Source organism: Cuculus canorus, chromosome 32, assembly GCF_017976375.1.
Source record: "Cuculus canorus isolate bCucCan1 chromosome 32, bCucCan1.pri, whole genome shotgun sequence".
Classification (NCBI taxonomy): domain Eukaryota; kingdom Metazoa; phylum Chordata; class Aves; order Cuculiformes; family Cuculidae; genus Cuculus; species Cuculus canorus.
In genome coordinates, this window is record NC_071432.1 from 757,927 (window position 1) to 778,971 (window position 21,045).

The 21,045-nt window shown below is 61.9% G+C and overlaps 1 protein-coding gene across 1 annotated transcript; it reads left to right on the top strand.

Annotated features, from left to right (window-relative positions):
• The first annotated feature begins 4,058 nt into the window (after positions 1–4,058).
• On the top strand, positions 4,059–20,190 carry LOC128849681 (uncharacterized). Its single transcript, XM_054052156.1, has 11 exons — positions 4,059–4,125; positions 5,025–5,081; positions 6,610–6,691; positions 9,661–9,750; positions 10,667–10,731; positions 11,631–11,773; positions 11,950–12,018; positions 13,845–13,947; positions 17,118–17,249; positions 18,670–18,730; positions 19,781–20,190. Exons 6-11 carry the CDS (start codon positions 11,676–11,678, stop codon positions 20,188–20,190), a joined length of 873 nt encoding a protein of 290 aa, XP_053908131.1. The 5' UTR covers positions 4,059–4,125; positions 5,025–5,081; positions 6,610–6,691; positions 9,661–9,750; positions 10,667–10,731; positions 11,631–11,675.
• Positions 20,191–21,045: the final 855 nt, after the last annotated feature.

Consider the following 21,045-nt stretch of genomic DNA (forward strand, 5'->3'; position numbering starts at 1 on the left):
CTATAGAGCCCCCATTCCCCCCCATACAGCCCCTACACCCCTTTATAGCCCCCTATAGAGCCCCCATACCCCCCATAGAGCCAATACACAGCCCCTCTACAGCCCCTATAGAGCCTCCATACCCCCCCCACAGAGCGCCTACACAGCCCCTATAGCCCCTATAGCCCCTACAGAGCCTCCATACTCCCCATAGAGCCCCTGCGCAGTCCCTATAGAGCCCCTATAGAGCCTCCATACCCCCCATAGAGCCCCTACTCAGCCCCTCTGGAGCCCCTATAGCCTCTATAGAGCCTCCATACCCCCCATAGAGCCTCTCTATCCCCTATAGAGCCCCTACAGAGCCCCTATATCCCCTCTAGAGCCTCTATATCCCCTCTAGAGCCCCTCTATCCCCTCTAGAGCCCCTATAGAGCCCCTCTAGAACCCCTCTATCCCCTATAGAGCCCCTCTACCCCCTATAGAGCCCCTCTATCACCCCTCTATCCCCTATAGAGCCCCTCTATCGCCCCTCTATCCCCTATAGAGCCCCTCTATCCCCTCTATTGCCCCTCTATCGCCCCTCTATCCCCTATAGAGCCCCTATAGAGCCCCTCTAGAGCCCCAATATCCCCTATAGAGCCCCTCTAGAGCCCCTATATCCCCTATAGAGCCCCTATAGAGCCCCTATATCCCCTATAGATCCCCTATATCCCCTCTAGAGCCCCTATACCCCCTATAGAGCCCCTATAGAGCCCCTCTATCCCCTATAGAGCCCCTCTATCCCCTCTATCGCCCCTCTATCCTCTCTATCGCCCCTCTCTCCTCTCTATCGCCCCTCTATCCCCTCTATCCCCTCTATCGCCCCTCTATCCTCTCTATCGCCCCTCTATCCCCTCTATCCCCTCTATCGCCCCTCTATCCTCTCTATCGCCCCTCTATCCCCTCTATCCCCTCTATCGCCCCTCTATCCCCTATAGAGCCCCTCTATCCCCTATAGAGCCCCTCTATCGCCCCTCTATCCCCTCTATCCCCTCTATCCCCTCTATCGCCCCTCTATCCCCTCTATCGCCCCTCTATCGCCCCTCTATCACCCCTCTATCCCCTATAGAGCCCCTATAGGGCCCCTCTATCCCCTCTATCGCCCCTCTATCGCCCCTCTATCGCCCCTCTATCCCCTATAGAGCCCCTATAGACCCCCCGGGGGGGGGGTTACCCTGGGGGGGGCCATTGGCCAGGGCTCGCGCCAGTCGGGGGTTCCGCGCCAGAACGGGGCAGCGCAGGAGAGCGGCCATTGCGCTATGGGGAGAGCGACCCACAAGTTGGGGGGCAGAGAGAGGGCCGAGCGCAAACCCCACCCACCCCACACCCACCCCCCCACACCCCTTATCAGCCCCACAGACCGCCCCCCACACCCCCCCACGGGCCTTATCGGCCTCCAACAGCCGCTGTGGGTCCTGCCCCATAGCGGGGGGGGGGAGGAGACCCATAGATTGGGACCCACACCCCACACTTGGGGGGCCGGGACACATAGATCCCTCCAGAGAGCCCTCTGGAGCCCCCCAAAATCATTCCAACACCCCCAGGACCCCTCTGGAGCCCTCTGGGACCCTCTGGAGCCCCCCCAAAATCATTCCAACACCCCCAGAACCCCTCCAGAGCCCTCTGAGACCCCTCTGGAGCCCCCCAAAATCATTCCAACACCCTCAGGACCCCTCTGGAGCCCTCAGGACCCCTCTGGAGCCCCCCAAAATCATTCCGACACCCTCAGGACCCCTCTGGAGCCCCCCAAAATCATTCCAACACCCTCAGGGACCCCTCTGGAGCCCTCAGGACCCCTCTGGAGCCCCCCAGGATCATTCCAACACCCCAGAACCCCTCTGGGACCCCTCTGGAGCCCCTCAGGATCATTCCAACACCCTCAGGACCCCTCTGGAACCCTCTGGGACCCCTCTGGAGCCCCTCAGGATCATTCCAACACCCCCAGAACCCCTCTGGAACCCTCTGGGACCCCTCTGTAGCCCCCCAGGATCATTCCAACACCCCCAGAACCCCTTTAGAGCCCTCCAAGACCTTTATGGAGCTCCCCAGGCTCATTCCAACACCCTCAGGACCCCTCTGGAACCCCCAAAATCATTCCAACACCCCCAGGACCCCTGTGGAGCCCTCTGGGACCCCTCTGGAGCTCCCCAGGATCATTCCAACACCCCCAGGACCCCTCTGGAGCCCCCCAGGATCATTCCAACACCCTCTGGAGCCCTCTGGGACCCCTCTGGAGCCCCCCAAAATCATTCCAACACCCTCAGGACCCCTCTGGAGCCCCCCAGGATCATTCCAACACCCTCAGGACCCCTCTGGAACCCCCCAAAATCATTCCAACACCCCCAGGACCCCTCTGGAGCCCTCTGGAACCCCTCTGCAGCCCCCCAGGATCATTCCAACACCCCCAGAACCGCTCTGGAGCCCTCTGGGACCCCTCCGGAGCCCCTCAAAATCATTCCAACACCCCCAGGACCCCTCTGGAGCCCTCTGGAACCCCTCTGCAGCCCCCCAGGATCATTCCAACACACCCCAGAACCGCTCTGGAGCCCTCTGGGACCCCTCCGGAGCCCCTCAAAATCATTCCAACACCCTCAGAACCGCTCTGGAGTCCTCTGGGACCCCTCTGGAGCCCCCCCAGGATCATTCCAACACCCCCAGAACCCCTCTGGAACCCCCAAAAATCATTCCAACACCCTCAGGACCCCTCCGGAGCCCTCTGGAACCCCTTTCCACCTTCCAGGTCCCTTCCAGGATCCATTGGAGGGGAAGGGGTCCAGAGAGGCCCAGATGGGACCCAGAAGGCAATAAAGGGGTCTCAGGGGTCCATAGAGGGGTTCAGGGGGGGCTTAGATGGGCTCCTGGGGGTCTATATAGGCTCTTGGGGGGGTCTCTATAGGCTCTTGGGGGTCTCTATAGGGCTCCTGGGGGTTTCTATGGGCTCTTGGGGGTCTCTATGGGGCTCGTAGGGGTCTCTATAGGCTCCTGGGGGTTTCTATGGGCTCTTGGGGGTCTCTATGGGGCTCCTGGGGGTCTCTATAGGCTCTTGGGGGTCTCTGTGGGGCTCGTAGGGGTCTCTATAGGCTCCTGTGGGTCTCTACGGGGCTCTTGGGGTCTCTGTGGGGCTCGTAGGGGTCTCTATAGGCTCCTGTGGGTCTCTACGGGGCTCTTGGGGGTCTCTGTGGGGCCTCCTGGGGGTCTCTATAGGCTCTTGGGGGTCTCTGTGGGGCTCCTGTGGGTCTCTACGGGGCTCTTGGGGGTCTCTGTGGGGCTCCTGGGGGTCTCTATAGGCTCTTGGGGGTCTCTATGGGGCTCCTGGGAGTCTCTATAGGCTCCTATGGGTCTCTATGGGGCTCTTGGGCATCTCCGTGGGACTCCTGGGGGTCTCTATAGGGCTCTTGGGGGTCTCTATAGACTCCTGGGGGTCTCTATGGGGTTCCTGAGGGTCTCTATAGGGCTCCTGGGGGTCTCTGTGAGGGCCTTTGCGAGGGGGCGGGGCCCACGAGGGGGCGTGGCTTCAGGGTATTTAATGCAAAGGGCGTGGCCCTATAGCCCCCACAGCCCCTATAGCCCCCACAGCCCCTATAGCCCTTATACCCCCCATACCCCCCCAGGCCTTTCCCTGCCCCAAGCCCCGCCCTCTCCTCCCCTCCAAGCCCGCCCCTCTTTCCCAAGCCCCGCCCCATCCCGCAAGCCACTCCCATTCTCCAAGCCACGCCCTCCCGTCCCCAAGCCACGCCCTCCCTTCCCCAAGCCACTCCCCTATTCCCTAAGACACGCCCCCTCCCTCCAAGCCCAGCCCCCTCCCTTCCAAGCCCCGCCCTCTCCTTCCTCCAAGCCCCGCCCCTCCCCATCCTCCTTTAGCCCCGCCCCACTCCTCCCCTCTCCAAGCCCCGCCCCCTCCTCCCCTCCCCCTCCCCTCCCCCACTCCGGGATGCAATTCCTTCGGCGCCGCCTTTACGATGGGAATTTCCTGGCGGGGGGGGGGCGGGGGGGGTGGACCCCCCCAAATACAGGGGGGGTCCCCCTGGGGGGGAGGGGCGGGAAACCCCCCCGTACCCCTCCCCCACCGCCGCTGCTCCTCGTCATCGCCCCCCCCACCACCGACTGGTAGGTAAAAAAAAACGGGGGGGGTCCTGGGGGGAACCCCTAAATCCAAAACCCCCCCCCCCTCAACCCGGGGACCCCAAATTCACCCCCCCCCGACCCCCAAAATTCACATCCCCGGGACCCCAAAATTATCATCCCCCCCCCTCCATCTTAGGGACCTAAAAATCCTTCCCCCCCCCCAAAATCCATCCGTGGAACCCCAAATTCACCCCCCCACACACACCTTGGACCCCCCCAAATCCACCCTCCCCCCAACCTGGGGAACCCCAAAATCCCCCCCCCCCAGGACCCTAATCCCCCCCCCGACCCCAAAATCCATCCCTGGGACCCCAAAATTCTGCCCCCCCCCACCTTGGATCCCCCTCAAATCCCCCCTCTCCCCAACCTGGGGGACCCAAAATCACCCCCCGACTACAAACCAGACCCCCCGAACACCCAAAATCCCCCCCAGACCCGTTAATCCCCCCCGCCCCGACCCCAAAATCCATCCCTGGGACCCCAAAATTCTGCCCCCCCCCACCTTGGATCCCCAAAATCCACCCCACCCCCAACCTGGGAACCCCAAAATCCCCCCCCAGGACCTCAAATCCACCCCCCACCTTAAACCCCCCCCAAATCCCCCTCCCCCCAACCAGGGGGACCCCAAAATCCCCCCCCCCAGGACCCTCAAATCCACCCCCCCACCTTAAACCCCCCCAATCCCCCCTCCCCCCAATCTGGGGGACCCCAAAACCCCCCCAACCACAAACCAGACCTTTGGGGGGGGGGCATTTTGGGGGGGGTCAGTTTGGGGGGGGCAGTTGGGAGGGTTATTTTGGGGGTGTCATGGGGAGGGCAGATTTGGGGGGGACTCATTTGCTGGAGGGGGTTTTCCCCCCCCCAAATTGGGGCCCCCCCAGGGTGAAGCTCTTCAAGGGCAATCCGTCCATGGGGATGTGGAGCTGCGAGTGGAACAGGTAAAGCTTTTGGGCCCCCCCCAAAAAAAGTTGGGGTTCCCCCCTCTCAAATTTGGGGTCCTCCTCCTCATCTTGAGGTGCCCCCCCCCCCCATTCTGAGATGGCCCTGGAAGACCCGGAGCCCCATTTTAGATGGCTTTGAGGGGGCGGGAAGGATTTTTGGGGTCCTTTGAGGGGTTTCGGGGTCCCTGGGGTTGATTTTTGGGGTCCCTGGGATGGATTTTGGGGTCCCTGAGTTGCTTTTGGGGTCCCTGGGTTGATTTGGGGTCCCTGATGGATTTTGGGGTCCCTTAGGTTGATTTTTGGGGTCTCTGTGTTGATTTGGTTTTCCCTTGCGGTGGATTTTGGGGTCCCTGAGTTGGATTTGGGGTCCCTGGGGTGGATTTTGGGGTCCCTTAGGTTGATTTTGGGGTCCCTGGGTTGCTTTTTGGGGTCCCTGGGGTGGATTTGGGTCTCTTATGTTGCTTTTCGGGGTCCCTGGGATGGATTTTGGGGTCCCTGAGTTGCTTTTGGGTCCCTGGGCGTTGATTTTGGGGTCCCTGGGTTGGATTTGGGGTCCCTTAGGTTGATTTGGGGTCCCTGAGTTTACTTTTGTGGTCCCCTGGGTGGATTTTGGGGTCCCTGTGTTGCTTTTGGGGTTCCCTGGGGTGGATTTTGGGTCCCTCGGTTGGATTTGGGGTCCCTTAGGTTGATTTTTTGGGTCCCCGGGGTTGATTTTGGGGTCCCTGGGGTTGATTTTTGGGGGTCCCTGAGTTGCTTTTGGGGTCCCTTGGGTAGATTTGGGGTCCCTGGGTTGGATTTTGGGGTCCCTTAGGTGATTTTGGGGTCCCTGAGTTGCTTTGGGGTCCCGGGGTGGATTTTGGGGTCCCTGGGTTGGATTTGGCGTCCCTGGATGGATTTTTGGGTTCCCTGGGATTGATTGTTTGGGTCCGTGAGTGATTGCTTTTGGGTCCCTGGGTTGGATTTGGGGTCCCTTAGGGTTGATTTTGGGGTTCCTAGTTGATTTTTGGGGTTGTCCCTGGGGTGGATTTTGGGGTCCCTGGGTTGGATTTGGGGTCCCGGGTTGGATTTTTGGGTTTAGGGTCCCCGGGTTGGATTTAGTGTTTCCCTTTTAGGTTGATTTTTGGGGTCCCCGGGTTGGAATTTTGGGTCGCTGTAGTGGTATTGGGTCCCCTGGGGTGGATTTTGGGGTTCCCCGGAGTGGTATTGGGGGTCCCTGGGGTGGAATTTTGGGCGTCCCTTATGTTGATTTTGGGGTCCCTGGGTGGATTTTGGGGTCCCTACGTTGATTTTTGGGGTCCCTGGGTTGATTTTGGGGTCCCCAGAGTGGTTTTGGGTCTCTGGGGTGGATTTTGGGGTCCAGGGTTTGGATTTCAGGGTCCCCGGGGTGGATTTTGGGGTCCCTGGGGTGGATTTGGGGGTCCCGGTTGGATTTTGAGGGTCCCCGGGTGGATTTTGGGGTCCTTGGGGTGGTTTTGGGGTCCCCGGGGAGGATTTGGGGCTCCCCTGGATTTTGGGGTGCCCCCAGGCGCAGTTCTCGGAGCTCTCCCTCGTGGTCTCCACTCACGGCGCCCTCAGCGTCACCATTGACTCCCCCGTGGGGGCATCAGGTGGGTTTTGGGGGGTCCCCCCCCTTTGGGGCTGAATTTGGGGGGTTCAGGGCTGGATTTTGGGGTTCAGGGCTGGATTTTGGGGGTTCATGGTTGGATTTAGGGGGTTGAGGGTTGGATTTTGGGGTTCAGGGCTGTATTTGTGGGTTCACGGTTGGATTTGGGGGGTTCAGGGCTGGATTTTGGGGTTCAGGGCTGGATTTTGGGGTTCAAGGTTGGATTTAGAGGGTTGAGGGTTGGATTTTGGGTTTCAGGGCTGGATTTTGGTGTTCAGGGCTGGATTTGGGTGTTCAAAGCTGGATTTGGGGGGTTCAGGGCTCTATTTGGGGTTCAGGGCTGGATTTTGGGGTTCAGGGTTGGATTTGGGGGTTCAGGGTAAGATTTGGGGGGGTTCAGGGCTCTATTTGGGGGTTCAGGGCTGTATTTGTGGGTTCACGGTTGGATTTGGGGGGTTCAGGGCTGGATTTAGGGGTTCAGGGCTGGATTTGGGGGGTTCTGGTTGGATTTTTGGGGTTCAGGGCTGTATTTGTGGGGTCGTGGTTGGATTTGGGGGTTCAGGGCTGGATTTGGGGGTTCAGGGCTGGATTTGGGGGGATTCTGGTTGGATTTTTGGGGTTCAGGGCTGTATTTGTGGGGTCGTGGTTGGATTTGGGGGTTCAGGGCTGGATTTTGGGGTTCAGGGCTGGATTTGGGGGGATTCTGGTTGGATTTTTGGGGTTCAGGGCTGTATTTGTGGGGTCACGGTTGGATTTGGGGGGTTCAGGGCTGGATTTGGGGTTCAGGGCTGGATTTGGGGGGATTCTGGTTGGATTTTTGGGGTTCAGGGCTGTATTTGTGGGGTCGTGGTTGGATTTGGGGGTTCAGGGCTGGATTTTGGGGTTCAGGGCTGGATTTGGGGGGATTCTGGTTGGATTTGGGGGTCAGGGCTTTTGGGGGTTTTGGGGGGCTGGCGTATTTGTGGGGTCGTGGTTGTATTTGGGGTTCAGGGCTGTATTTTGGGGGTTTCAGGGCTGTATTTGGGGGTTTCGTGGTTGGATTTTGGGGGTTCAGGGCTGTATTTTGGGGTTCAGGGCTGCATTTGGGGGGTTTCAGGGCTGTATTTGGGGGTTTCGTGGCTGGATTTGGGGTTCAGGGCTGGATTTGGGGTTCAGGGCTGTATTTTGGGGGTTCGGGTGGATTTTGGGGGGTTCAGGGCTGTATGATTTGGGGGTTCATGGCTGTATGACTTTGGGGTCCCCCAGGCGGCTGCGCCCCGACTTCGTGCTGGTGCGGGAGGCGCCCGGGGGGGCTCGAGGGGGGCCCCTCGTCGGCTGCTGCTCGGACTGAACCTCGGGGGGGTCCCCAGCGCCCCCCCACTGCCCGCCCTGTGCAGCCTCGCCCACCCCCCCGCCTGGTGAGAGCACTGGGGGGGACTGGGAGCCACTGGGAGCCACTGGGAGGGGACTGGGAGGGACTGGGAGGGACTGGGAGGGAAGAGAGGAGCACTGGGGGGGGACTGGGAGGGGACTGGGAGCGGACTGGGAGGGGACTGGGAGGGACTGGGAGGGGACTGGGGGGGACTGGGAGGGACTGGGAGGGACTGGGGGGGACTGGGAGGGAAGACAGGAGCACTGGGAGGGGAGTGAGGGGCACTGGGGGGGACTGGAGGGGGACTGGGAGGGGAGTGAGGGGCACTGGGAGGGACTGGGAGGGACTGGGAGGGGAGTGAGGGCACTGGGAGGGACTGGGAGGGACTGGGAAGGGATGGGAGGGGACTGGGAGGGACTGGAGGGAAGAGAAGAGCACTGGGAGGGACTGGGAAGGGAGGAGGGGGACTGGAAGGGACTGGGAGGCACTGGGGGGGACTGGGAGGGGACTGGGGTGGACTGGGAAGGGATTGGAGGGACTGGGAGGGGACTGGGAGGGAAGTGGAGGGACTGGGAGGGAAGTGGGGAGGACTGGGAGGGACTGGGAGGGACTGGGAGGGGACTGGGAGGGACTGGAGGGGTACTGGGAGGGAACTGGGGGGGCACTGGGAGGGACTGGGAGGGAAGTGGGGGGGACTGGGAAGGGATGGACTGGGAGGGAAGTGGAGGGCACTGGGATGGACTGGGAGGGAAGTGGGGGGCACTGGAAGGGACTGGGAGGCACTGGGATGGACTGGGAGGGAAGTGGAGAGCACTGGGAGGGACTGGGAGGGGACTGGAGGGCACTGGGAGGCACTGGGAGGGAAGTGAGGGAGACGGGAGAGACTGGGAAGGGATGGGAGGGGAACTGGGCGGGAAGTGGGGGGGACTGGGAGGGACTGGGGGCACTGGGAGAGGATTGAGGGGAACTGGAGGACTGGGATGGAAGTGGAGGGACTGGGAGGGACTGGGAGAGACTGGGAGGGAATTAGAAGGCACTGGGAAGGACTGGGAGGCACTGGGAGGCACTGGGAGGGACTGGGAGGGAAGTGGGGGGCACTGGGAGGGACTGGGAGGGGACTGGGAGGGAAGTGGGGGGCACTGGGAGAGGATTGAGGGGAACTGGGAGGGAAGTGGGGGGGACTGGGAGGGACTGGGAGGGAATTGGAGGGCACTGGGAGGGACTGGGAGAGACTGGGAAGAGATGGGAGGGGAACTGGGAGGGACTGGGAAGGACTGGGAGGGACTGGGAGGGACTGGGAGGGAAGAGAGGAGCACTGGGAGGGACTGGGAGGGCACTGGGGGGGACTGGGAGGGACTGGGAGGGGAGTGAGGGGCACTGGGAGGGACTGGGAGGGCACTGAGGGGGGACTGGGAGGGACTGGGAGGGAAGAGAGGAGCACTGGGAGGGACTGGGAGGGCCACTGGTGGGTAACTGGGAGGTAACTGGTGAGCACTGGGAGGTGATTGGGGGAGCGAGTGTGACTGGGAGGCACTGGAAGGGCTACTGGTTCAAACTGGGAGTAACTGGGGAGGGCTGTCGTGCCTGCCCTGCCCCCCCCCCAACATTCCCAGTGCTCCCAGTTTGCCCAGTTGGCCCAACTGCAGCGCGAACTGGGACCCGAGGTCTTCCCACTGGTGCCGCAGCGCTTCTGCAACCGCCCTCGCGGACTGGTGAGCACTGGGAGGAACTGGGAGGCACTGGGAGGGACTGGGAGGCGCTGAGGGGGGACTGGGAGGGACTGAGAGGGACTGGGGAGAGGACTGGGAGGGCACTGAGGGGGAACTGGGAGGCACTGGGAGGGACTGGGACGCACTGAGGGGGCACTGGGAGCGCACTGGGAGGGACTGGGAGAGCACTGAGGGGGGACTGGGAGGGACTGGGAGGAACTGGGTGGGACTGGGAGGGCACTGAGGGGGGACTGGGAGGGACTGGGAGGAACTGGGAGGGACTGGAGGGCACTGGGAGGACTGGAGGAACTGAGGGGGGACTGGGAGGAACTGGGTGGGACTGGGAGGGAACTGAGAGGGGACTGGGAGGAACTGGGAGGGACTGGGAGGGCACTGAGGGCGGACTGGGAGGAACTGGAAGAAACTGGGAGGGACGGGAGGAACTGGGAGGGACTGGGAGGAACTGGGAGGGACTGGGAGGAACTGGGAGGGACTGGGAGGGCACTGAGGAGGGACTGGGAGGCTGTGGGGGGCGGGTACTGGTGTGAGGAGGCTGTGAGGGGGGGTACTGGTGTAACTGGGAGGTGTGGGGGGGGGTACTGGTGTGACTGGGAGGCTGTGGGGGGGGTACTGGTGTAACTGGGAGGCTGTGGGGGGGGTACTGGTGTGACTGGGAGGCTGTGGGGGGGGTACTGTGTAACTGGGAGGCTGTGGGGGGGTACTGGTGTGACTGGGAGGCTGTGGGAGGGGTACTGGTGTAACTGGGAGGCTGTGGGGGGGTACTGGTGTAACTGGGAGGCTGTGGGGGGGTACTGGTGTGACTGGGAGGCTGTAGAGGGGGTACTGGTGTAACTGGGAGGCTGTGGGGGGGTACTGGTGTGACTGGGAGGGGTCACTGGTGTCACTGGGTCCCCCCCAGGTCACCTCCCCCACTTTCCCCATGTTGGTGACGCTCAGCCCCGCCCCCCCCCCGGGGTCGGACAGGTGAGGCCACGCCCCTTCCTCAAGCCACGCCCCCTCCCTCCACAAGCCACGCCCTCCCCAGGATAACCAATCCGAGCGCTCTGGCCACGCCCCATTTTTTAAACCACGCCCCATTGTATGATGCCATTCACGTGGCCGCTCCCCAGCCACGCCCACGCACGGGCCACGCCCCCTCGACAAGCCACGCCCATCTGCGCTCCCATTGATTCGTTGGGTCTTACCAGTCCGGTGCTTTCCCAGTGCCTCCCAGTGCTCCCAGTGCCCTCCCAGTCCCCTCCCAGTGCCCCCAGTCCCCTCCCAGTGCCCCCCAGTGTCTCCCAGTGCCCCCCAGTCCCCTCCCAGTGCCCCCAGTGTCTCCAGTGCCCCCCAGGGGTGCTGTGGGGGTGCCCTGCCTTGTCATCCCCTCCCAGTGCCCCCCAGTGTCTCCCAGTGCCCCCCAGTCCCCTCCAGTGCCCTCCTAGTTCCCCCCAGTCCCCTTCTAGTGCCTCCCAGTCCCTCCCAGTCCTCTCCAGTCCCCTCCCAGTGCCCTCCCAGTTCCCCCAGTCCCCTCCCAGTGCCCTTCCAGTCCCCCTCAATCACCTCCCAGTGCCCCCCGTTGTCTCCCAGTCCCCTCCAGTCCCTCCAGTGCCCCCCAATCCCCTCCCAGTCCCCTCCAGTCCCTCCCAACCCCTCCCAGTGCCCTCCCAGTGCCCCCCACTGTCTCCCAGTCCCCTCCAGTCCCTCCCAGTGCCCCCAGTCCCCTCCCAGTGCCCCCAGTGCCCCCCAGTCCCCTCCCAGTCCCCTCAATCCCTTCCAGTCCTCTCCAGTCCCTCCCAGTCCCCTTCCAGTGCCTCCCAGTCCCTCCCAGTGCCCCCCAGTGGGGTGCTGTGGGTTGCCCTGCCGTGTGTGTCCCCCCCCAGGTGCGCGTGGGGTCCCCGGAGGCGCTGGAGGTGGTGGCAGCGGCCATGGGGGCCACCAGGGCGGCAGCGCTGGTGACGGGGGGGACGGGGGGCGGCGAGCGGCTGCGCGTGCAGCGCATCGGCAACGAGTACAGAGCCCTACGGTAAAGGGGGGGATTTGGGGGGGGACCGGGGGATAGGGGGAGATGGGGGGGTGGGGGATATGGGGATATGGGGAATATGGGGCATATGGGGGAGATGGGGATATGGGGGGAAGTGGGGGGATATGGGGCGATATGGGGGCACACGGTGTCACGTCCTCCCCTCCTGTCCCCCCCAGGTGGTCGTTGGGGACCGGAGACCCCCCAGGAGAGGAGAGTAAAGTGGAACCGATGGAGCTGAGTCCTCGGTGAGGGGAGATGGGGGGCAGTGGGGGACAATGGGGGGCAATGGGGACAATGGGGGACAATGGGGAGATGGGGGGCAATGGGACAAGGGGGGCAAAGGGGACAATGGGGGACAATGGGGAGATGGGGGGCAATGGGACAATGGGGGCAATGGGGGCAAGGGGGACAATGGGGCAATGGGGCAATGGGGGCAATGGGGGCAATGGGACAATGGGGGGCAATGGGGGATATGGGGGGCAATGGGGCAATGGGGGATATGGGGGGCAATGGGGGACAATGGGGCAATGGGGGCAATGGGGCAATGGGGGGCGATGGGGGACAATGGGGGCGATGGGGGCTATGGGGGCAATGGGGGGCAATGGAGGACAATGGGGCAATGGGGGCAATGGGGGCAATGGGGACAATGGGGGATATGGGGGGCAATGGGGGACAATGGGGCAATGGGGGGCAATGGGGCAATGGGGCAATGGGGGGCAATGGGGCAATGGGGCAATGGGGCAATGGGGGGCAATGGGACAATGGGGGGCAATGGGGGACAATGGGGCAATGGGGGACAATGGGGCAATGGGGGGCAATGGGGGCAATGGGGACAATGGGGGGCAATGGGGGCAATGGGGCAATGGGGCAATGGGGGGCAATGGGGGACAATGGGGGGCAATGGGGCATTGGGGGACAATGGGGACAATGGGGCAATGGGGACAATGGGGACAATGGGGGCAATGAGGGGATATGGGGGGCAATGGGGCAATGGGGCAATGGGGGACAATGGGGGACAATGGGGCAATGGGGGCAATGGGGCAATGGGGGACAATGGGGGACAATGGGGGACAATAGGGACAATGGGGGGGCAATGGGGGAAAGGGGGCAATGGGAGACAATGGGGCAATGGGGGGCAATGGGGCAAGGGGGCAATGGTGCAATGGGGACAATGGGGACAATGGGGGACAATGGGGACAATGGGGGCAATGGGGACAATGGGGGACAATGGGGGACAATGGGGCAATGGGGCAATGGGAACAATGGGGCAATGGGGCAATGGGGGGCAATGGGGGCAATGGGGGACAATGGGGGACAATGGGGGATATGGGGGCAATGGGGACAATGGGGACAATGGGGGATATGGGGACAATGGGACAATGGGGGATATGGGGACAATGGGACAATGGGGCAATGGGGGGCAATGGGGCAATGGGGGACAATGGGGACAATGGGGCAATGGGGACAATGGGGGCAATGGGGACAATGGGGCAATGGGACAATGGGGGCAATGGGGACAATGGGGCAATGGGACAATGGGGCAATGGGGACAATGGGGGCAATGGGGACAATGGGGCAATGGGGCAATGGGACAATGGGGGCAATGGGGACAATGGGGCAATGGGGACAATGGGGACAATGGGACAATGGGGCAATGGGGTCAATGGGGGCAATGGGGGACAATGGGGGACAATGGGACAATGGGCAATGGGGACAATGGGGGACAATGGGACAATGGGGCAATGGGGACAATGGGGGCAATGGGGACAATGGGGCAATGGGACAATGGGGGCAATGGGGCAATGGGGGCAATGGGGCAATGGGGGACAATGGGGACAATGGGGGCAATGGGGGACAATGGGGACAATGGGGGACAATGGGGCAATGGGGACAATGGGGACAAGGGGGGCAATGGGGACAATGGGGCAATGGGGGACAATGGGGCAATGGGTGACAATGGGACAATGGGGGCAATGGGGGCAATGGGGGTCTCTATGGGTGGGGGCGTGGTCAGGAAGAGGGCGTGGCCAGTGGTGGGCATGTCCCCGCTAAGCCCCGCCCTCCCGCCCAGGCTCCGCGCGTGGGTGGACGCCTGTTCGGGGCTCTTTGGTGGCGTTGAGGTCTGTGCGGTGGCGGCCCTTCGGGACCCCAACGGCAGAGAGAGCATCGACCGGGTACGGCCCCGCCCCCGCCGCCATCTTGGGCTGCCATGGCCATCATGGCCGACACGGCCCCATCGCCGCCACTCCAATCCCATCACAGTCACTCAGATCCCATCGCAGTCACTCAGATCCCATCATGGTCATCGGATCCCATTGTGGTTCCTCAGATGGTCACTCAGATCCCATCACCGTCACTCAGATGGACACTCGGATCCCATCACCATCACTCAGATCCCATCATGGTCACCGATGGTCACTCGGAACCCATCACCGTCACTCAGATGGACACTCGGATCCCATCACGGTTGCTCAGATCCCATCACAGTCACTCAGATCCCATCGCGGTCACTCTGATGGTCACTCAGATCCCATCGCGGTCACTCCGATCCCATCATGGTCACTCACATGGTCACTCAGATCCCATCATGGTCACTCCGATGGTCACTCGGATCCCATCGCGGCCACTCTGATGGTCACTCAGATCCCATCACGGTCACTCAGATCCCATCACCATCACTCAGACGGTCACTCGGATCCCATCACAGTCACTCCGATCCCATCGCAGTCACTCAGACGGTCACTCAGATCCCATCACAGTCACTTGGATCCCATCGTGGTCACTCGGATCCCATCGTGGTCACTCAGATGGACACTCGGAGCCCATCGTGGTCACTCGGATCCCATCACAGTCACTCGGATCCCATCGTGGTCACTCACATCCCATTGCGGTCACTCAGATCCCATCGCGGTCACTCAGATCCCATCGCGGTCACTCGGATCCCATCACAGTCACTCGGATCCCATCGTGGTCACTCAGATGGACACTCGGATCCCATCGCGGTCACTCAGATCCCATTGCAGTTCCTCAGATGGTCACTCAGATCCCATCACAGTCACTCAGATGGACACTCAGATCCCATTGCGGTCACTCAGATCCCTTCACGGTCACTCAGATCCCATCACAGTCACTCAGATCCCATCGCGTTCACTCTGATCCCATTGCGGTCACTCAGATCCCATCGCGTTCACTCTGATCCCATTGCGGTCACTCAGATCCCATTGCGGTCACTCAGATCCCATCACCGTCACTCAGCAGATGGACACTCAGATCCCATCACCATCACTCAGATCCCATCACCGTCACTCAGATCCCATCGCGGTCACTCCGATCCCATCGCGGTCACTCCGATGGTCACTCGGAACCCATCACCGTCACTCAGATGGACACTTGGATCCCATCACGGTCGCTCAGATCCCATGGCAGTCACTCCGATGGTCACTCGGATCCCATCGCAGTCACTCAGATCCCATCACGGTCACTCATATGGTCACTCTGATCCCATCATTTTCATTGTGATCCCATCACGGTCACTCAGATCCCATTGCAGTCACTCCGATGGTCACTCGGATCCCATTGCGGTCACTCTGATGGTCACTCAGATCCCATCACGGTCACTCGGATCCCATCACCGTCACTCACATGGACACTCGGATCCCATCGTGTTCACTCTGATCCCATTGTGGTCACTCAGATCCATCGCAGTCACTCAGATCCCATCATGGTCACTCAGATGGTCACTCTGATCCCATCATTTTCACTGTGATCCCATCGCGGTCACTCGGATCCCTTCACAGTCACTCCGATCCCATCGCGGTCACTCCGATGGTCACTCCGATCCCATTGTGGTCACTCCGATGGTCACTCGGATCCCATCACAGTCACTCCGATCCCATTGCGGTCACTCAGATCCCATCACCGTCACTCAGATCCCATTGTGGTCACTCCAATGGACACTCGGATCCCATCGCATTCACTCGGATCCCATTGCGGTCACTCCGATCCCATTGTGGTCACTCCGATCCCATCACAGTCACTCCGATCCCATTGTGGTCACTCCGATGGTCACTCCGATCCCATTGCGGTCCCTCCGCTCCCGGCGCGGTCCGTGATGTCCATGGCGGTTCCCGGTGTCCCCTCTGGATCTCAGTGTCCCCTCTGGATCTCAGTGTCCCCCTCTGGATCTCAGGATCCCCCCTGGATCTCGGGGTCCCCTCTGGATCTCGGGGTCCCCTCTGGATCTCAGTGTCCCCTCTGGATCTCGTGGTCCCCCTCTGGATCTCAGTGTCCCCCTCTGGATCTCAGTGTCCCCTCTGGATCTCAGTGTCCCCCCTGGATCTTGGGGTCCCCTCTGGATCTCAGTGTCCCCCCCGGATCTTGGGGTCCCCCTCTGGATCTCAGTGTCCCCTCCAAATCTCAGTGTCCCCCCTGGATCTCGGGGTCCCCTCTGGATCTCATTGTCCCCCTCTGGATCTCAGTGTCCCCTCTGGATCTCATTGTCCCCCTCTGGATCTCAGTGTCCCCTCTGGATCTCATTGTCCCCCTCTGGATCTCGGGGTCCCCTCTGGATCTCATTGTCCCCCTGTGGATCTCGGTGTCCCCTCCGGATCTCAGTGTCCCCTCTGGATCTCGGGGTCCAACCTGGATCTCGGGGTCCCCCTCTGGATCTCAGTGTCCCCTCTGGATCTCAGTGTCCCCTCTGGATCTCGGGGTCCCCTCTGGATCTGGGGGTCCCCCCTGGATCTCGGGGTCCCCCCTGGATCTCAGTGTCCCCTCTGGATCTCGGGGTCCCCTCTGGATCTCAGTGTCCCCCCTGGATCTCGGGGTCCCCTCCGGATCTCAGTGTCCCCCCTGGATCTCAGTGTCCCCCTCCGGATCTCAGTGTCCCCCCTGGATCTCAGTGTCCCCCTCTGGATCTCAGTGTCCCCTCCGGATCTCGGGGTCCCCTCTGGATCTCAGTGTCCCCCCTGGATCTCAGGGTCCCCCCCTGGATCTCGGGGTCCCCTCCGGATCTCAGTGTCCCCCTGGATCTCGGGGTCCCCCTCTGGATCTCAGTGTCCCCTCCGGATCTCGGGGTCCCCTCCGGATCTCAGTGTCCCCTCGGGATCTCAGTGTCCCCCCTGGATCTCAGGGTCCCCCCTGGATCTGGGGGTCCCCTCTGGATCTCGGGGTCCCCCCTGGATCTCAGTGTCCCCTCGGGATCCCCTCTGGATCTCAGTGTCCCCCTGGATCTCAGTGTCCCCTCTGGATCTCGGGGTCCCCTCCGGATCTTGGTGTCCCCTCCGGATCTGGGGGTCCCCCCTGGATCTCGGGGTCCCCCTCTGGATCTGGGGGTCCCCCGCAGGTCTTCGGCTCTTGGCTGCCGTTGGTGGGTCCGAGCGCGGCCGAGGATCGCTCTCATTTGGTGGAGTTGGTGTTGACTCGGATGAGGACGGAACTCCGTCGGAGCCCCTCTCCGGCGCCACCGCGGCCACAGGTAACGACACCCCAAAAAAAACCAGTCCTTCTCGGGGGTTCCCCAACTCTTCCAGAACCTTCTTGAACCCCAAAAGTCCTTCAGGAGGACCTCAAATCCTTCAGGAACTCAATGAGCCCTTCAGGTCCTCCAAGAGCCCCCCAAGAGCCCCCCAAGACCTCCTTTGAACCCCTCAGCTCCTCCAAGAGCCCCCCAAGACCCTTTGGAGCCCCCCAAGACCCCATTGAACCCCTGAAGTCCTCCAAGAGCCCCCCAAGACCTCTTGGAGCCCCCCAAGACCTCCTTTGAACCCCTCCAAGAGCCCCCCAAGACCTCCTTTGAACCCCTCAGGTCCTCCAAGGGCCCCCCAAGTCCTCTTGGAGCCCCCCAAGACCTCCTTTGAACCCCTCAGGTCCTCCAAGGGCCCCCCAAGACCTCCTTTGAACCCCCCAAGACCTTTGGAGCCCCCCAAGACCTCCTTTGAACCCCTCAGGTCCTCCAAGAGCCCCCAAGAGCCCCCAAGACCTCTTGGAGCCCCCCAAGACCTCCTTTGAACCCCTCAGGGCCTCCAAGAGCCCCCCAAGACTTCTTGGAGCCCCCCAAGACCTCCTTTGAACCCCTCAGGTCCTCCAAGAGCCCCCCAAGACCTCCTTTGAGCCCCCCAAGACCTCCTTTGAACCCCTCAGGACCTCCAAGAGCCCCCCAAGACCCTTTGGAGCCCCCCAAGACCTCCTTTGAACCCCTCAAGTCCTCCAAGAGCCCCCCAAGACCCTCTTGGAGCCCCCCAAGACCTCCTTTGAACCCCTCAGGTCCTCCAAGAGCCCCCCAAGACCCTCTTGGAGCCCCCCAAGACCTCCTTTGAACCCCTCAGGACCTCCAAGAGCCCCCAAGACCCTTTGGAGCCCCCCAAGACCTCCTTTGAACCCCTCAGTCCTCCAAGAGCCCCCCAAGACCCTTTGGAGCCCCCCAAGACCTCCTTTGAACCCCTCAAGTCCTCCAAGAGCCCCCCAAGACCTCTTGGAGCCCCCCAAGACCCCCTTGAACCCCTCAGGTCCGCCAAGGGCGCCCCAAGTCCTCTTGGAGCCCCCCAAGTCCTCCTTTGAACCCCTCAGGTCCTCTTGGAGCCCCCCAAGACCTCCTTTGAACCCCTCAGGTCCTCCAAGAGCCCCCCAAGACCTCTTGGAGCGCCCCAAGACCTCCTTTGAACCCCTCAGGTCCTCCATGAGCCCCCCAAGACCCTTTGGAGCCCCCAAGACCTCCTTTGAACCCCTCAGGTCCTCCAGGGCCCCCCAAGTCCTCTTGGAGCCCCCCAAGACCTCCTTTGAACCCCTCCAAGAGCCCCCCAAGACCTCTTGGAGCCCCCCAAGACCTCCTTTGAACCCCTCAGGACCTTTTGAGGGGTCCCATAGGGCTCTTAACACCCCCAATTTCTGCCCCACAGATGTCAGCGTTATCGGGGTCCCCCCGAGCTGCGACCCCCCTGCAGAGACCCCCCCCCCCGGGTGAGTGACACCCCCAAATCCTTTAACCCCCCCCCCCAAATCTTGGGGTCACCCCGAAACCAAATTGTCCCTCACCCGACGCTGCTCATCCCTGAAATGGGGGGGATTCCCCCCAAAATTCAGCGGATTCGCCCCCAAAATTGGGTGATTTACCCCAAAATTGACTGATTTACCCCCAAATTGGGAAATTTCCTCCAAATTTTGAGGGATTCACCCATAAAATTCATTAATTTCCCTCCAAATGTGGGGATTTCCCCCCCAAATTGAGTGATTTCCCCCAAATTTGTTGATTTCCTCCAAATTTGGTGATTTCCCTCTCAAATTTGGTAATTTTCCCTCCAAAAGTGTCTGATTTCCTCCCAAATCAGTAATTTCCTCCCAAATTCAGGGGATTTGCCCTAAAATTGGCTTTTTCTCCCCAAAATTGGCTGATTTAGCCCAAAATTGACTGATTTATCCCCAAATTGGGAAATTTCCTCCAAAATTTGAGTGATTCACCTTTAAATTTGATTGATTTCCCTCCAAATGTGGGGATTTCCCCCCAAATTTGTTGATTTCCTCCAAATTGGGTGATTTCCCTCTCAAATTTGGTAATTTTCCCCTCCAAAAGTGTCCGATTTCCCCCCAAATCCGGTAATTTCCTCCCAAATTCAGGGGATTTGCCCTAAAATTGGCTTTTTCTCCCCAAAATTGACTGATTTACCCCCAAATTGGGAAATTTCCTCCAAATTTTGAGGGATTCACCCATAAAATTGATTGATTTCCCTCCAAATGTGGGGATTTCCCCCACAAATGTGGTGATTTCCCCCCAAATTTTTTGATTTCCTCCAAATTTGGTGATTTCCCTCTCAAATTTGGTAATTTTCCCCCCAAAAGCGTCCGATTTCCCCCAATTCCGGTAATTTCCTCCCAAATTCAGGGGATTTGCCCCTAAATTGGCTTTTTCTCCCCTAAATGTGGGGGATTCCTCCCCCAAAGCGGACGATTCCGACCCCATAACTGGGGATCCCCCCCTTAAATTCGCTGATTTCCCGCCATTGTCCCTCTAAGCCCCGCCCCCTCCAAGCCCCGCCCATCTAAGCCCGCCCCATCTCTTCACAGGAGCCCCCTCACCGCCTGGCCCCACCCAGCCCCGCCCACAGGACCAACAAGCCCCGCCCACCGCCGAGCCACGACCACCTGGACAGCAAGCCCGCCCACCACCTCCAAGCCCCGCCCCAAGAGCCATCAAGGCCCTCCCACCGACCAACCGAGGCCCCAGACCCCGCCCCTCTCCCCTCAGCCCCGCCCAGTTTCTCCTGGACACGCCCCCTCACGAGGGAGCCGCCCCCAGAGCCCTCAAGCCCCGCCCACTGCCCTCCAGCCCCGCCCTCAGACCCCGCCCATTGCTCAGCCCCGCCCACCGGGCCCTCAAACCCCGCCCACTGCTGCTCAGCCCCGCCCCCAAGCACCACCCGTGACTCAGCCCCGCCCACCGGCTCCACAAGCCACGCCCACCGCTCAACCCCGCGCACCACCCCCACATGGGGCTCAGCCACGCCCACACGGGGCTCAAGCCCCGCCCACCGCTCAGTCCCGCCCTCAGACCCCGCCCATGGTGCAACCCCGCCCTCAGGGCCCTCAAGCCACGCCCACTGCCGCTCAGCCACGCCCTCAGACCCCGCCCATGGCGCAACCCCGCCCTCAGGGCCCTCAAGCCACGCCCACTGCCGCTCAGCCACGCCCTCAGGGCCCTCAAGCCCGCCCACTGCCGCTCAGCCACGCCCACAGGGCCCACAAACCCCACCCACTGCCACTCAGCCACGCCCTCAGGGCCCTCAAGCCACGCCCACTGCTGCTCAGCCACGCCCTCAGGGCCCACCCATGGCGCAACCCCGCCCTCAGGGCGCTCAAGCCACGCCCACTGCCGCTCAGCCGGGCCCTCAGGGCCCTCAAGCCCCGCCCACTGCCGCTCAGCCACGCCCACAGGGCCCTCAAGCCCCACCCACTGCTGCTCAGCCCCGCCCTCAAGCCCCACCCACTGCTGCCCAGCCACGCCCTCAAGGCCCTCAATCCCCGCCCACTGCAGCTCAGCCCGCCCTCAGGGCCCTCAAGCCCCGCCCACTGCTGCTCAGCCCCGCCCACACGTGACTCAAGCCCCACCCACTGCCACTCAGCCCCGTCCGCAGGGTCCTAGAGCCGCACCCACCTCTGCCCAGCCCCGCCCACCGGGTCCACAAGCCCCACCCACCACCTTCCAGCCCCGCCCGCAGGGCCCTCCAGCCCCGCCCTCTTCCCCTCAGCCCCGCCCCCCCGGCTCCCCCAAGCCCCCCTTG